General features: G+C 38.4%; 1 protein-coding gene across 3 annotated transcripts in view; it reads right to left on the bottom strand.

Annotated features, from left to right (window-relative positions):
* Positions 1-663: 663 nt before the first annotated feature.
* LRRC7 (leucine rich repeat containing 7) overlaps positions 664-16,499 on the bottom strand; it is a 191,303-nt gene continuing 175,467 nt past the window's right edge. For 2 of the 3 annotated variants that reach the window (XM_064516351.1, XM_064516352.1), the window contains 3 exons: positions 14,404-14,496; positions 11,576-11,650; positions 664-1,430 (listed from right to left, as the gene is read on the bottom strand). In XM_064516351.1, the coding sequence (XP_064372421.1) occupies positions 1,323-1,430; positions 11,576-11,650; positions 14,404-14,496 (276 nt within the window). In that variant the 3' untranslated portion in view covers positions 664-1,322. The remainder of the gene's footprint in view (positions 1,431-11,575; positions 11,651-14,403; positions 14,497-16,499) is intronic. The other variant, XM_064516353.1, reaches the window with a different exon arrangement.

Genomic DNA, 16,499 nt, shown 5'->3' with positions numbered 1-16,499 from the left:
GGAGCAGGTTATTGCTGTCCCTGGAGTCCATTGCCATTCAAGCCAATGGAAACAGGATCCTGCGAAAAAACTCTTGTGGGAGGTTGTCTCGCTTTTTCCTTCTGGCTGTCAGTTATAAACACGATATCCACCTGCATTACTGAACCAACAGTTTAACAAAATTTTGTGCCATCAGTATTCTCCGTTAAAAACAGCACCAGGATTTTTACCTTAAGGTTTTAAAATAGCATACTTCAGTGGGAAAGCTTTGCATGTGCTCTCTCAAAATCATTCTTCTGTTCCCCCTGTGATGTATATTGTATGTTAGATTAAATCTATTCCCATTCATTTTAATGAGACTGTCACTCAGATAAACGCTTGTTATAAACATTAAAGCCTTACTGAAAGTGAATATAGCGAGCAGGGGATAACACAGCCTGGACCAGAATAAAAACACCAAACAACTTAAGGCTGGGAGAATGGAAAATGCAAGTAAAGGGCCTGTAATTAATTGTAGATTAAAAAGTCAAAAAAATCAAATTAGCATCAATGAAAGAGGTTTTCCTGCCACCCATCACATACTTCTTCCTTCCATTTATGAACCACATCTATCTAAACTCATTGTTTGCATTTAACATGTTCACATAGAATCAACTAAAAGTATATCAGACAAAAGTAAGTTAATGAATTTTCATAGAGTTTGTTTATATTTAGGTCCCAGAGTTGATAGTATAATTTATTAAGTATCTCACCCTGTATAGTGACATTTTAACTAATTAGTATGGAACCAGCTATACACACTGCATATATACAGTTATTTTCATAAGGCATATAATATCTTTGCATTGAAAATAAATCAACATCATTAAATTTAATTTAATATATACTTTCTTTGAGGTGTTTATGAAAATATTTTTCTCTATATTTTTGTATGTGACATGATAGAAATATTTCATGGGAATTACAGCTTAATATATTTTATCTTTATAAAGGCATATACAACTTTGAGGCAGTGTTTCTGATGGACAGCAGAATTCCTAAAGAATTTGTATGTGCTTCTGTGTTTTGAAATTATATGAAATTGACTTTTAAGAAGTAACTTGATTAAAAAAACGCACCAATGCACAGCCAGAGGCTGACAATTAAAACTAATACATAGCCACATGAACAATATATTTTATATAGTTAATATTTTTTTTCAAGATGATCAGTACTAACATATAGTATTATACATTTGGCACTACTGTTTGCCATTGGTCCAGCAATTGGCAAAAATTTGTTTCCTATGTATAAATCTGAGCATTAGATCTGGCTAGACATATTTACTATTTATAAAAAAATATTTAGACAGTAAGCTCACGCTGAATAACTAGGTCTACTGTATTCTGGAAACTCTTCAGTAGTAGTACAGCTTTCTCATGTTCCATATGTACAAAACTGTGTCCATTTGCCTGTAACACAAAAAAAGAAGAAAAATCAGATGAGATTCTATTTAATATCTTTATGGGGGGGGGCATAGAAAGTGATATATGAAAATTGAAGTCAAAGAATCATGATGTGTTAAAACAGAAAAAGAACATAGCAGTATTTTTGACTAGTTATGCTCTATGGAAATGTGGTTCCATATCTTGAACAACATAAGTATAAAATAAATAATAGTCATGTAATGATTTCCTGCAGTCAGGGCAACTGACTGGGCCATTAAGAGCATACATTTCTTTCTTCCTCCATTGCCTAGATACTGCAGCACACAGAATATACAAAGCCAGAGAATAAGTAAATTTGTTCCAGAGATTTTTAAGGAAAGCAAAAACAATATAACTGAGAACACGTTATGATTGTCATCTAAGGTGGCAGGTAACTGGCATGCAGCTAACACTCAAGAAAAAGTAGCAAATGTACGTGGAATGCTTTAAAGCTGTCCATAGGCCCTCTGCTTCAAGGAGACGGCAGGCTGAGGAGTGCCCACTAACAGGACAACAGGCAACGGACACAAGTTGGAAAAGGGGAAATTCTGGTTTGGTGTAAGGAAACTGATTTTTACTATGAGAGTGGTCAAATACTGGCACAGGCTGCCCAGAGAGGTTGTACAATCTCCATCCTCAGAGGTGCTCAATACGCAGTGGGCAAGGCCCTGCCCAACCTGAGCTAATTAGTCCTGCTTTGAGCAGGGGCTGGGCTAGACGATCTCTGGGCGTCCTTTCCAACCTAAATTATTCTGAGAGTCTATGATATTCCGCATGTCTTTGTAAGAAACACTAACTCTGGGGCAGAGCTCAAACACTGTGAAGCTCAAAGAAAGCTAATGCTTCCCAGGACACTGCTGACTGCAAAGGCAGGCACAGGCTGAGCTCATATGCAGATATGCTGCATGTACAAGGAGGGAAAATTTTACTGAATGAACTGTTCTGCTTCAGTGCTGATTAAAAATCTTTCTGCAACTGCTCTGTTACAAAGCTATTCAGACATCATAACCGATACATCTAAAATGCCTTTTTGAGAAGCACAACTAGTCAAATTTTAAACAACGCCTGCGTATCACTGTCCAAGGGCGACCACAGATTACCAGCACTGTACTGCGTGGGCTGAATCAGCCAAAGTCTAAAATCCACCAACATACAGGAATAAAGGACAGTCCTTGGAAGTGCTTAGATACTGACCCAAGAGAAGGAGAGCTACATACACCTGCCATTCAAGCATCTGTGAAAGCCTCCAAATTACCACTTAGCTGCCACCTAATTCCTCAGACCCTAGCAGAGTGCTGTAACTTCCTTTCCCTGTGGAGCCCATAATATAAAATATTTTTGCACTGAGAAACAGGAATACAAATTTCAGGCAGGAAAAATTTTCAAAGAGAACATTCATTCATGTGCCAACATTAGGAGGCCAGTCTGTTTGAGGTCAGCGTCAACTCTCATGTAATTCAGAGAGAAATGGGAGAATAATCTTTTTGTTTCAGTGGATTCCCCACACAGCTAACTGGCATCTTTATTGCTTACTCAGAAAAAAACTCCCTAACTCAGACCACATCAGTTCTGGCTACTCTCCTTTTCATTGTCAAGTTGTGCAATGAGTGGTGCAGGAAGATACTGGTTGTAGGTTCAGTTCTAGCTGGTGAAGAAACCACTTTTGTATACAGAGAATTTCTCAGCAGAACAGCAATGGAGGCATTATACTTCCAGAAATACCTAAGCAAGTTACGGCCAGAGGGATTTGTTATTAAGCATATAAATAAATGATAAACAGCAATCTTCCACTGTTTTCAATGTGTGGTCTCACATTCCCTGTAAAACATGCTATGAATTCAGTATAAATATCTATACATTGAATAACTATTTATTTCTATTTATTATTAGAAATAAATAGTTATAAATAGTTAGAATTATTACCAGTTATTTTCAGGAATTCACAGTAATTCAAAGTGTTTGACTTTCTTGCGTCTTTAGCCATGTTTTGTCTTGAGCCATTTATAATTTCATGATTGGCTCTGGAAATTTGCTATCATTGCCTTGCCAGAATTTAAATGCCAACCTGGTAAAAGATAACATGAAACTTTCTGAAAGGAAGTGCTCCCTGGGAAAAACTTAGAGCATTCACAAAACTGAAACATCTGATGTTTTTTATGAGGCAAACTGGACAATTGTGCTAATACAGGCAAGAATCCAGAAGTCCTGTGCATGCTGCACAGTGAGCTGTTTTATATGTAGTATTTCTTCAGAGCAGAATAGTATTTCTGAAGTAGGATCAAGAGATAGTTTCCTCTTCATACATATTCACTGTTATCTGCAATTAAAATAAGTGTATTTTACACATCTTTTTGCCATTTTTCAACTTATTTTTGACAGAAAAGTCCTGACCAAGAATAATTACCTGAAAGACTTACCATGGATCCGTCTCATGCTCGCTGCCCAGAATTTAAGGCATTGGCTAGGTTGTGAAATCTAAAGCAGGAAAACATAGTGCCTGCCTTCTGGATAAGCTGCTGCAAAGTTACTATTTTCCTGTGCATTAGCAGCAGTTGTGCTGGACTATCATTTCAGGATTTCCTTCCCAATGCTGCTAGCAATATAATCTGAGCCTTGCTAATGAAGTCTAGACCCACATTGCTCATGAGAAGTTGCATGACTCCTGTGGGCAACAAATGTCTGATCGAGTCTAGATGCTGCTGAGCATCTAGGGAAAGGTGAAAGTGAACAAGGAACATCAAGTTATCTTACCGTTCCCTGCAAGGTGATGACCCACTGATGCCTTTTGCCCCTTCCTGTTAGTATTTATTTTATATGTACACATCAGATGTATTTGTTGAGGAAGGATTAATTACTTTTACAGTATTATCAAGGTTCAATACACAAAAAGGACTGTGAAAACATCTTTGCATTCAACTGATGTAAAACTTGATCCTGAACTACGGATCCTTTAACTACAGGAGTTAAAATGTTATCTGTAATTGGAAATTGGTGCTTGACTCTTCTGAATGCTCAGCCCGTAGGAATACTAGACTAACCACTGAGTACTGATAAAGACCAGTTAGCTGAATATCCCTCTTCCACATGGCAGATGGGTGCAAGTTGCACAGATTAATCACTGCTCCTAATTTAATACCACTGAAAGGTGCAGATTTGAATCCCATCCGCATCCTTGTCATGTATTTTGAAGCTCCTACATGCTACAGACCTAAACTAATGAAGACGACTGCACAGGAAAAGGACACAGAAAGCCCTTCTGTTAGAGTAGCTGCTACCAGTAAAACAGGCAGGTTGCCCTGACTGAAGTCACAACCTTGCAGTGAATTTTCCACAAATCTACAAGCAGCAAGCTTAGTGATCACTCCACAGACAGAGCGGTTTTGCCCTGTAGTGGGTAACTAATGAGGATGCGGTCTGAGTATGTCCTGGCATCACGTCTGCTCCTTTGAGAGACATTATATTGCATGTCCAGTTTTTCTCCAAACTCTGAAAAACACACTGGCCTGAAAAGCAACCCTCCTCTTCCTGCTGCTGTGCCCGGTGAGCAGAGCGGGGCTACTGGCAGTGCTGAAGGAGCCGGGACCTCACCAGTGCTGTGGGCTTCCTGTGCACAGCTTTGCTGCTGGGAGAACCCTGGGGAGAAAGCCTGAGACCCCGCCAGGACTCGGCCCAGCTGCAGCACACTAACTCAGGGAAGCAGCAGCAGCTGAAGGTGGGAAACCCCCCTCAAGGCAGTCCAGTCCACGTGGAGGCCTCGGAGTGCAGCTGCTGCCCTGGGACGGCCCGTCGAACCAGGCCGATCCCTGCTAGAGCCCTCTGAGAAGTCCCTCCCGATTTCACCCAGCTGGTGTGAACTGCAGAGATGCAGGAGTTCGGCAGTATTTGCAACGGACCTTTTCTAGAATTGTGACAGAGGAAATATGAACTAAGCACATCATGGATAAGCTATCACCAGCTTATGCTGGTGGATCCTTTAGGATCAAAGTGCTTTAACGAACCGGCAAGACTTTCCTATATTTCACAAGCCGAGGAAAGACCCTTCTCCTGGCTGGATACGGGCCACGGTTGTGTTTCACTGGATTTGGAAGGGCCAGAATGCATTTATTCCTGAGGACACACTAGTCTTCTACCAGAAGGCGGCAATTGGGAAAACTGTGTGCCTAAGAATTATAGTTTCTCAGTTAGTTAGGTAAGTCTACCCAGGGAAAATAAAGCCTTTTAATTTTTAAACCATCCCTCCCTCTTTTACTAAAACTGCTTGGGGAGACACACAAATACATGATAGAAGCATTACTGTCCCTCTTGAAAACATCCTGCTAAGCTGATTCTTCAGTGTAAATGTTCAAAAAATTTCCCCTTGGAGCCTTGGCCTGATATTATTCTTACTGTATATCACCTCTTGAATAAACTGAATTTATCGCACGTGGACAAACACACTTGGATGTCCCAGTAATGGTGACACAGGGTGTCATGATAATAAATAAAGAAGCCAGCCAGTAACACTGGGAAGAAAAGCATCAGATAGACACGATAGAAGTGAAAGTCTGTAGCACAGATGTTGTAGAGGACCAGTAAAACCCCATCACCAGGGCAGATGGTGTGAAGATAAAGAGTGGGCTAGGACTGAGGAAACCTAGGAAGACAGTTCCTCCATCAGAACCCCAGCAGAAACTGAATTCACAAAAAAATGTACCTGTGGAAAGAGAGGGCAGACAGCTGTAAAACCAAAGAATAAAGATTATGGGAGAGGATAAGCCTGTTTCTAACGTCTGAAACTGTTTATATAGTAACAAATATTATAAATCCCTGATCACAGATATGATATCATCTCAGAATATACATGCAGACAGAGATGATGACAATAGGTGAAAATAGAGATGAAGAAAGATCAAGTGAAGCTAGTGAGTATTAATACTCCTAAGTTCTTAATGCCTTGGGAACCAGATACTTTTAGCTAAAGACATTGCTCATATTTAAGAAATAAAATAACCTTCATCCCTTCACATCCCTGCCTTTCTCCCCTGTTAATTCCTTTGTGATATTTATGACTTTCTTTTTATTTGCCACAATATAAATCAATATCTGATAATATGTATTACACGTGGGTAGAAGTAATCATAAATAAAAGGAAAATACATGTGTGCAAAGTGCCCTGGAATTACAGAGAGCTTTTCCAAATCACAGGTCTATGCAAATATAAGGCATTTTGGAGAGGGTGAAAGTTGGACTCTGCCATCTGTAAAGGTCAGCCAGCAGGAGCGAGTACCTCAGTACTGGGGCACCAAAGCTAGAGAAGGATTGTTTTAAATGATTTCTGACTCCTCTGGAGGGAACAGGAGGAGATCTGTGACTTGGAGCCTGCTCACAGTGCTACTCAGCATCACTTCTCAGATTTTGCAGTTGCAGTTCAAACCTTACACAGGGTTCAAGCCCTCAGATAGTTTCTTCCTAATGTATGTATTTGCTGTATTTTCTATACACATACATAGACAAACCTCAAAATGATGAACATGTAGTTCAAAGGCTAAAGCAAAACAGACATAATACATTAATTGTCTCTGTAAAGGTGGCTCCTAAATGTAAAGGGCAAACACACTGAGAAAGAAAATGAGAGATACATTGTTAATCCCATTTTTGTTCCATAGCACACCCTACTGAAGAGGTTTTTAAGTCAGGAAATAAATCTGACTCTGAGAACATTGTTACTAAGTAGGCACAAGTTTAGGAATATATAAGTGGGTTGTATGAATCATTTTGCATTAATTTGCAAGGTAATCAGTGCATTATTTTCCTCCATGTTTTTTGACTCATTATAAATTTGAATAACTAAAATTTCCAATCAGGTTTTGGAAGGCTACACATATTAAACGCATTTCAATTTCAAAAAATTCTGAAGTCATAGGTTCTATTCCTTTAAATTACTTTGGATATTTTGATTAAGGTATTTTGCATGGCAAGGCGAATGAAGGGCTGTCTAGCATCACTAGTGTAGGCCCATTTTAATAACATTTAAGCAGATCGTGTAGTAAAAAGTAAATTTCTGATAAAATTAACTAATTTCTGTCTATACTAAAGGTTGCAATCAATTAACAAAACTCATTGAAAACAGTGGAAGATAAAACATTCAACAAACTTCATCTATGTAATGTGATGACAAAATCTGCTGAGTAAAACTCCTGCTACCTAAAGAATACAGCAATACCTTAAATACGATGTTTTCCCCATGAGGGAAACAGTCAAACACAGGAGCAGGGGCGATAGTGGCTGTGGGATCTCCATCCTTGGAGATGAGCAAATCTGACTAGACATGGTCCTGGGCAACCTGCTCCACTTGGACCTGTTTCGAGTAGGGGTTTGGACTAGCGAGTTTCAGACCTCCTTTCCAACCCAAATTATTCTACGGTTCTTTGCTCCTTAGGTCAGCTGAAATTTTCACATGGATGAATTAGTACCAATCTATCTGAATCTAGATCTTCAAAGATACATAGATCTTCAAATACCTAACAGAGCAGGAAATTTTTATTGTCAAGATAGAGGTTAATAATATATAGATATTAAATTATATATACACAGAGAGAAAGTTCTGAAAAAAGAATAGTAGAAAGAGTGCAATGTTTTCCAACAAAGAAATCAAACAGCACATAACAGGAGGAGAAAATATGAACTTTGTTTCTGTGTTTGCTTTTTAGTAACTTTAGCACTGTTAAGAGTGAATGGTCATAAAGAGAATAAAATCTAAGTGTGAAGGGGAAGGTGTGGGTGTGATCGCATAACCTCTCTCTTCTGCGTTTGCTTTGGTTTTGGAACTTGTGCAACAGGCTGATTCAGAACAGGCCTGGCCTCTCTGGGACCAAGGTCTTCATCCTTCTGATGCCTGCTCAGATCTGAAAGACTTAGATGAGTAAGTCATGATAACCCACACAGCCACCTGGATGCTTTGAAATTTTTCTGAAAGTGACTTTACTCTCAACTGAAGAGAACATCCTTTGTACTCCGAACTTAAAGGAAACAACAAATTATGATTAATATGAAAGACAACTCAGATACTGAAGTATCTCATTTAGAGCAGAACAGTTCAACATATTTCAAAGTAATCAGGCACAGTTTTAGCTGCTCAATTACTTCTAAAATTCTCATCTGTGTCAAATACGATTTGAGGTAAACCAATGAATTTACTGCATTTACTGATTCACATATACGTAAGACAATGAATGTACTGATTTATTTCAAACTTATTTTTAAAACACTATTCTGACTATAAATTCAGTTACTTCAAGTGCACTAAAGGGATTTTATAAAATTGGAGTTCTTTGTAATTTTTCTCTCCCTGATGAAATATCACAACTTTCATCTGTATTAAGGCAAAGAGGCTATATTTTGCCTGGTCTGCAAGCTCACCTAGACACATCAGCTGGGATCTCTCCCCCTGTACATCATCGTCAATAGTGAGCGTCCCGTAAGTTAAACTGCAGGGGAATTTCAGTGGTTCTTCTACAACTTCACTAGTCTTTGGAGGAGCTATGCAGACACGCTCTTCCTTTATCAACTATTTAACTTTGCTGATTTAGTTTGCTAAAATAAGACACTGCACTTGTTCATTGTGCCTTTCCAGGTGGTGTTGGCAGTGTGACAGCATGCTGTCCAGGGGAAAACCAACTTCGGGCTGCACCATGAATCGTGCTGCCAGGCTTCGTGCCCTGAAGGCGTGATGAGTATTTCCCTCTAGTCTGTTTCCTTCTGGACAACGAAGCGATCACGTGAATGCCGTGTCTGTCTCCAGGTAAGATTGGAATTATAATAGATAAGGTAGTAGGTAAACCAGCTGTGGTGGTCTTCAGTAGGAGCAGCAAGGATGGCATCAGAGAAGCAGAATGCAGTTCCAAAGCTTTCAGGTAAAATAATACTTAATTGCGTCTTATTTTCAATGAACACTGTTTGGTTTCCCTGTATTTCATTTTATCATCAAAATACTGTTTCTTACTGTGCAAAAAAAGGACTTAAAATTAGGTAAATGGAAAAAATCAATTTGATATGGAAAATATGTGTTATTGTTCAAATGTTTATACTCTTTTGCAGCTTGTATTCCTTTCCATCCCCATTTATCTACTTGTTCTGAATATAAGTAGCGGCAGGTCAAACTTGTAAGAAAAACATACCAAGACAGTGTGTATCATGAGGCCCAGAAAGCTACTTCATTTTTGCCTTTCCTAGGTTAGACTTCAGGGAGTACAAGGGAAGTTATTACAGGGATGACACATGCTCATGGTGCTGTTAAGAGGAAATCATCACTAATGCTCTGCACTGAGAGTGCTTTTCAGTAACTGCTCTGTGGGATGACATCAGGAGAAATCATTAGACATAGCAGCAGCCATAAAATAAATGCAGGTCAAAAGTGTGTATCTTTGATAATGGCATGTTAGGTACAGACATACGATGGTCCTGTTTTTGTGTAGAACAATATAAACCTCAATTAATTCCACTAAGAATATTCTTACAGTGTGTGTCCATTGCTTGCCACTGCAGACAACATCCTTACCATATTTTGCTTTTATTTGTTGACTATTTGTCTCTTACCTATTTTTGTTTCTGTTACTAAGCCCAGTTTTCAACATCACATTTTGATTATTCTAAATATCTCTAGCCAACTTTGTACTTCAGTTAGCTTGGCTGTTTTCTTTATTTCAGTGTTTTTTGAACATAACAGTAACTGAACATTAGTTGTCTATTGTAGACTTTAGAGAGGATAAAATAATTTCACAGAGAAATATCTTAATGCAAATAGATTAAGAGAAATGAAGGCCTACTACAAACAAGCCAAACAGAATATTTGCTAGTGGGAGACAGGCTAAAACCACTGAAGTGTAGGAGAGGTAGGAGAGGGAGAGAAAAAAGGTGTAGGAGAGAAAGGAGGAGAGGGAGAGAGCGTACTGCAGATGTTTGCAAACGCCCTTGGTATGCTGATTTCCTTCACGTAACTGATTAAAACAGTTACCCCCCAACCCTTGATCAGTCTGCATGGCTGTAAGAACTGTTATAAGCCTTTCAGACAACGATAATGACTCTCTTCCTCTTGTCAAAAGTAATACTGTTTGTTGCCAATGGGAATACATTTTCTAGGCTCAAAAAAACCTTGCAGGATATGGCTGAGAACCCTTCCTTATATGGACAGCCGTTATTTTCTGTGAATGAGGAATTTTTGAAAGGTGTGTTTAGGAACAGCTTGTCTTTCTTTTATCTGGATTAGAACCCAAGACTTCTATTTAAAATGTTCACTTGAATACAAAAAATATTTGTTTCAGAAATGTAAAAGAAAACAAAAAGCCGAGATTTCTCTGTAAGTTATTCAAATGCTTCTGTGATCCAGTAGAAGGGATATTTTTAATGTGAGAGCATTCAGAAATGCTCAGGTAATGAAGGAGAGGCAAAAATAATGCAAGTCACATTTCTCTGTGAAAATGTGAATACATAGTTCCTTACCCTGGTGTCACATCAGCTGCACAGGTGCTTTGTCATGCACTTATGTTTGTGAAACTGCTTGTGAAACTCCATTCTCCCTGCACTTTCTTGTGCTGTTAGTGTGGAAAAGATGGAGATGACGCAAAGCACATTCTTATTTCAGAGTTTAAAAATAAGACTGCATCACTTGGATCATTCCTGTGACAGATTTTCAGCACCAACCTTTCCCTGCAGTGCCATTCCCTTGCAGAAGGGTGGTGCTGGCATGAAGTGTACTTCCTCCTGTGCCTTAGTCAGCATTCACAGGGAGGGAACAGAAACTACCAAGCAAAATTTAGGATAGTTTGACTCCTTGTTGCGTTATGCTCCCTCTGTTCTTAGCACATTCTCCGGGTCTAACTCAGTTTCCAACTGGTGGGGGTGGTTGTCAGACAGCACACTCTTGTGCCTCCTTTTCCTGCCCCCATTTTGTTTTCAAACAGCTTTATTCCTTCCTTCTGAGCTTTCAAAAGTACTACAACTAAAACCTTGTTTTAAATCAGTATCAAAATAAAGTACCATAGTAACAGAAACAGTAGTTAACTTGTACTGAAAACAGTATCACTGTACTTGTATGATGCAAAGATTTGCTTTATAATTCCATTCAGCTAAGAAGCAGTTAAACTGATCCGTACCTTAAGGATCTTATCACCAGGCTGGAGCAGGCTGGATGCTGGTCCATCAGGCTGAACCCTAGTAACAAAGATACCCTATAAGTCAGAAGTAACAGAGGTTAGGATGCTATCACCAAGAACTAGTTCCCAAAATACAGGTGTCTCCCTACTTGTTGGTCTGGAGGCTTTCTATCTGGTATCGCACTAATTGATTTTGTAAATCTGCAAGGAGCCAAACAGCAGTACCAGTTTGTAGCAGCTCTCCATGACCTTTAGCTAGTTATCTCCTGATAAAAATGTAATTGTGGTTCATTTGAAACTAAAAGGCCATTTCACAAAATAATGTGTAATTTGAATAGTTTCTGGCAACTAGAAACTAGGCAAGAGAAACACAGTTATCAAGAGGAAAATGAAAATGGGGCAAGCACTAATAATTACAGTAATCCATGGCATAATCTATACAGTAATCTTTGTTTACTTCCTCTAGGAAAAAAGTGTACATTCTGAAAAGCAGACTTTTTGATATTCAGTCTCATTGTTTGTAAGATTTTCTTTTAATCCTGTGTCTGAGGAGTAAATGTCTTTAAAAGAAAACAAATTATTGAATGAAAAAGAATATATTTTAAATCCATTTTTAGAATTTCAGTAAAATATGTTAATAAAACGTAAAAACAGATTGAGTTTCTGAGTGATGAAACATTTCCGATACAGCTCTGGCCCTGTACTTCTGCTCCCTTAGCCTCTCTTCCCCTGCTGTCCTTAGCACTGCTGCTCAGGGTGAGTACCTTCAAGAAGATTCTAGAACTGAGCATAGACTAGATTTTAGCCATTTACATTGCTCATATTGACATCAGTGAAATTCACTGGTTGTTATCATCATGGAAGTCATGCGCACCTTCCAAGAATTTTATAGCCGTCTTGCACAGAGGATAGTCTGATTCTGTTAACCTTACCGAAGCCTGAGCTCTTCAGGAGCAGAAGGATGGGGCTCTATCCTGCTTACATTTGGTCCATATGCCATTAACTTGTGACCCAAGTCTGCCATTCAAAATGACTGGCTATTTCTGTGCCTTCTACTGCTTTTCTGTCCCTTCCTCTCATCACAGTATCATCAGCTTATGTCATGGCAGGGGTACGTTATAATGCAGGAGGATGCTCACTGCCATGTCCACTGATCTCATCCTACAGACAGGAAGGTACCATATGCATGATTTAAAACTACTAAAAATGACTGGCATGTCTGATGAGAGACAAGATCACCTTCTTATGGCTTCTGTGATATTTAAAACATGATAGAACTGAAGTAACTGTAGGAAGAAACACTTCAGACTAGTAATACAGAAAAAAGCTTTAAACTATTAATTCCTTCAATAAAGCTACCCTAGCACTCCCTTAGTACACAATTTATGAAAATAAAATTTCGCATTTCTGTTATTAGCAAAATTAAGACTATCTAAAGCTGCTATCACATTGCATGTATTACTTGTAGATACATTCACAGTTGGCACAGTTGTCATAGTTTCTTTTTAAATAAATTCACACAACAGAAGTATAGGCTATTATAAAATTTTACATCAAATTAAGAAAAAAGGACATGATGTTATAAAGTATATTAGAACACTTACCGGTGTGCATCCTCAAGGAAGGACAACAAAAATGATTATGTTTTAAGGGCTAAATGCCTGATGGGTATATACATTAAAGTTAACTATTCTTGAAGCTCAAAGCAGGGATTTATCAACAAAAGAAATTGAAAGAAATTAAGATTATGCTAAATGGATATTTCCAAGAGTATCTTACATTTCCAATTAGCTGCTTTTGTTGTAATTCAGGGTGATAGGGAAATTTTTTTTAATTTGCATGTAGATCTCAAATTTTCCATGAAAGATGAAAAAACATTTTAATTTCATGATTTGTCAGTCTCAGTATTTATGGAAATTATGACTATCCTTTAGAACTAGATCTAATATTATCAAAGAATATAAAATATAAGAATATGCTTAATTGAGAGGTATCCGTAGTCTTTGTTTTGCAACAAACTCCAGTCAGTTTTACTGCACAGATCAGATGAATTCACAGTTCTAAAAGTTCACTTTCTAACCCTAGAACTCTGTATAGTTGATAATCACCAGATGTTTTATTTTTACTAGTCATCCTTTTACTTACTAAAGAGATTTATCAACCTCTTAAATGTGTAATTCCCAAATTTGGGACCAGTATTAATACTCTGAAAGTCTCCCTGACCACCATGCAGCGTAATGGTCAAATTTTTAATTAACGTTACAGAACATGGTACAGCTTCACAGTCTGGCTATAGCCTGCTTACCATGATGTTGTATGCCGCCACTGATATCCAGACCAGCTGGAGGCCAGGCCTATCTCATTTGATACAGCTGGTGTAAACCTTGACATTTCTGCTATCTAGTGATGCTACTACTGTTCTAAAAAGACACCAGGTTTAATTTTCTTAACAGAGCCTTAAACAAATTCACGTGGAAGTGAAGTTTTCCCTCTAAAGACTTTAGTGAAGGTTTAATCAGGGCCTATATTTATTCTTAAAAGAAAAAAGCAGGAGGGGTGATGTTTCAGAAAAAAGTCTGAAAAAATTCTTATGTATGGAATATAAGCCAGACACTTTCTGCGATTTCTCTTTTGATTCCCTTGTCTTTATTAACCAGAAAAACAAAAGCGAACACCACTCCTTTAAAAAAAAAAAAATGCCAAGTATGGCAACAAGTTCTCTCAATTATCACAACAGAAGTGGATACAAATTTCACTCATCATATCCTATGTCACCGGTATGTGGCATTGTAAAATGAAGACCATTTAGTGAGAAATTCAGAACTTACCTTATCTGAAGGTTTGAATGGATTTCCTTGTCCACTTATTCCACCACTGATACTAAAACCAAGGCCAGGATTCTTCTCTATTCTCACACAAAACTAAGTTAAAATGGAAAAATATGGAAAGGTAAGTCAATATCAACATTAAAGCCAATTCCCTAAACAATAGCATCTTTTTCATATATTCCCTTTCACCATGAGCTAGATGAGTTGACCCTCGCAAAGGCTATGTTACACAGCATAGAAAAGCCACTAAAATATTGTTATAAACTGGAAGTGTTTTCATGATTTTAACATAGTTCGATGATACCATAGTATTCACAAAGCTAGATGCGTTTTTATATATACTTTAAATTTTAGATTTTTATGAATTATGTTTCTGTTTTCAAAGACAGAAAATAAAAAGCAGTTCACACTGGCCAAATTTTTCACTCTCACAGGAACAGTGGGATAAAACTACATTTGTGAGAACAGAATTTGTCCCTACATAAACTTCATCTTATGCATTTCATTTTTCCCAGAAAGTGTTTTACTGTTTATAGCTTTATATAACAAAGAAGCCACTCCTGAATTCCATCTATATTGGAAATTAAGGGTCCAAATACCTCTTTATATAGGAACAGTTCCAGAAAAATCTTTAACTTTACTCAGTTTGATACTTTTTAATGTAATTTATCATGTATTCTAACATGGTATTTTCAAATGATGAAGCCAGCAGCTTAAACTACTTCTATATTATTTCTTTACAATCCTGCAATTTTTTTTCCAGCTGTTATGTGATTATCATAATTTTATTTTAGTATTTTTAAAAGTGAACTAAAAATCGCATTGTGATGACACAGTTTGTTTTCAATCATTTAAACTAAGCTTTACCCTCTCATTCATCTCTCTCCCATTTCTGTGGATTGTTGTCTAATGAAACGTTTACTTCCCTGAAATACTGCCTCTGTTTTTTCTTGCTCTGAGACATGGCATGTTTGGCAGTGAGCTGCAGACATTTTCAGCATGTGACTGATGTTCATGGATACATTTCCCTCTTTAATGCCCTCATGGAGAGGTCTGGGTTAAATCCCCTAAACTTCTTTTTGTGTCTTTAAATACAGTTTTAGAGTTCTCAGCCTCAGACTCCAAAGAGGAGGGGTAAGCAGGCTGACAGCATGCATATAAACAAAGAAGATACAGAAAAGAATAATTTAGAACAGATAATCTCTCTTTAATTCATTATTCTTTAAATGGTCTCATAAGTGGGAAATGAGCAAGCAGAGCATTTCTCCCAAGGAAGCAAGCTGAGTTCTGAGTGCAAAATCATCAAAATAAGCAACAGTTCTATGCAATAGATCAAGGCAATATTAAAGTGACTGCACTTTTAATCCACCTTTTTGAAAAAAAGTACGTTTTCCCCAAAGTACAAACAAACAACATCCTGTAGATTTTATAAAATGACAAAGGCCTTCGAGATTGTTGTCCCTCTTTGATAACAGCAGTTAATTAGGGGCCACTACTACTTAAAATCCTCATTAATGACTGGGACAGTGGGATGGAGCAAGGCCACGGATGACTCCAAACGGGGGAGAGCAGTCACCATGCGGGAAGGCAGGACTGCCAAGCAGAGGACACCTGGACAGGCTTCAGGAACTTTGTAAAGGACAACCTGTGCCTGAGACATGACAACTGCAGGCAGGAGGAGCTGGCTCACTGAGGAGCAGCTCTGCAGAGGAGCAAGCGGCCCGATGGACAACAAGCTGCCCACAAACGAGCAGCAAAGAAGCCAGCTGCAACCTGGGCTACATTAACAAGGTCACATCTGGCAAGCAAGGTCTCTCCTGGAGTGCAGTGTCTCAAGTGCAGGATCTCCAGTGAAAGACACTGACAAACCCAGGCCATTGAAGGCTGGAAGGCCAAGACAGGGGGTGGGAGAACTTGGTATACGAGGAGAGGCTGAAGGAACCGAGTACTTTTAGGCTCAGGAAGATGGTTGAGGGGGATGTAATTGCAGGCTTCTGCTGTCTAAGAGGGGGCTATAGAGAAGATAAAGGCAGGCACTTCATGAGGAGCACAGTGAAAGGACAACAGTGAAGGACATAGGTTGCAGCTAGGGCAAC

Source organism: Dromaius novaehollandiae, chromosome 8 (assembly GCF_036370855.1).
Source record: "Dromaius novaehollandiae isolate bDroNov1 chromosome 8, bDroNov1.hap1, whole genome shotgun sequence".
Lineage (NCBI taxonomy): Eukaryota > Metazoa > Chordata > Aves > Casuariiformes > Dromaiidae > Dromaius > Dromaius novaehollandiae.
This window is presented reverse-complemented; position numbering and strand designations above follow the sequence as displayed.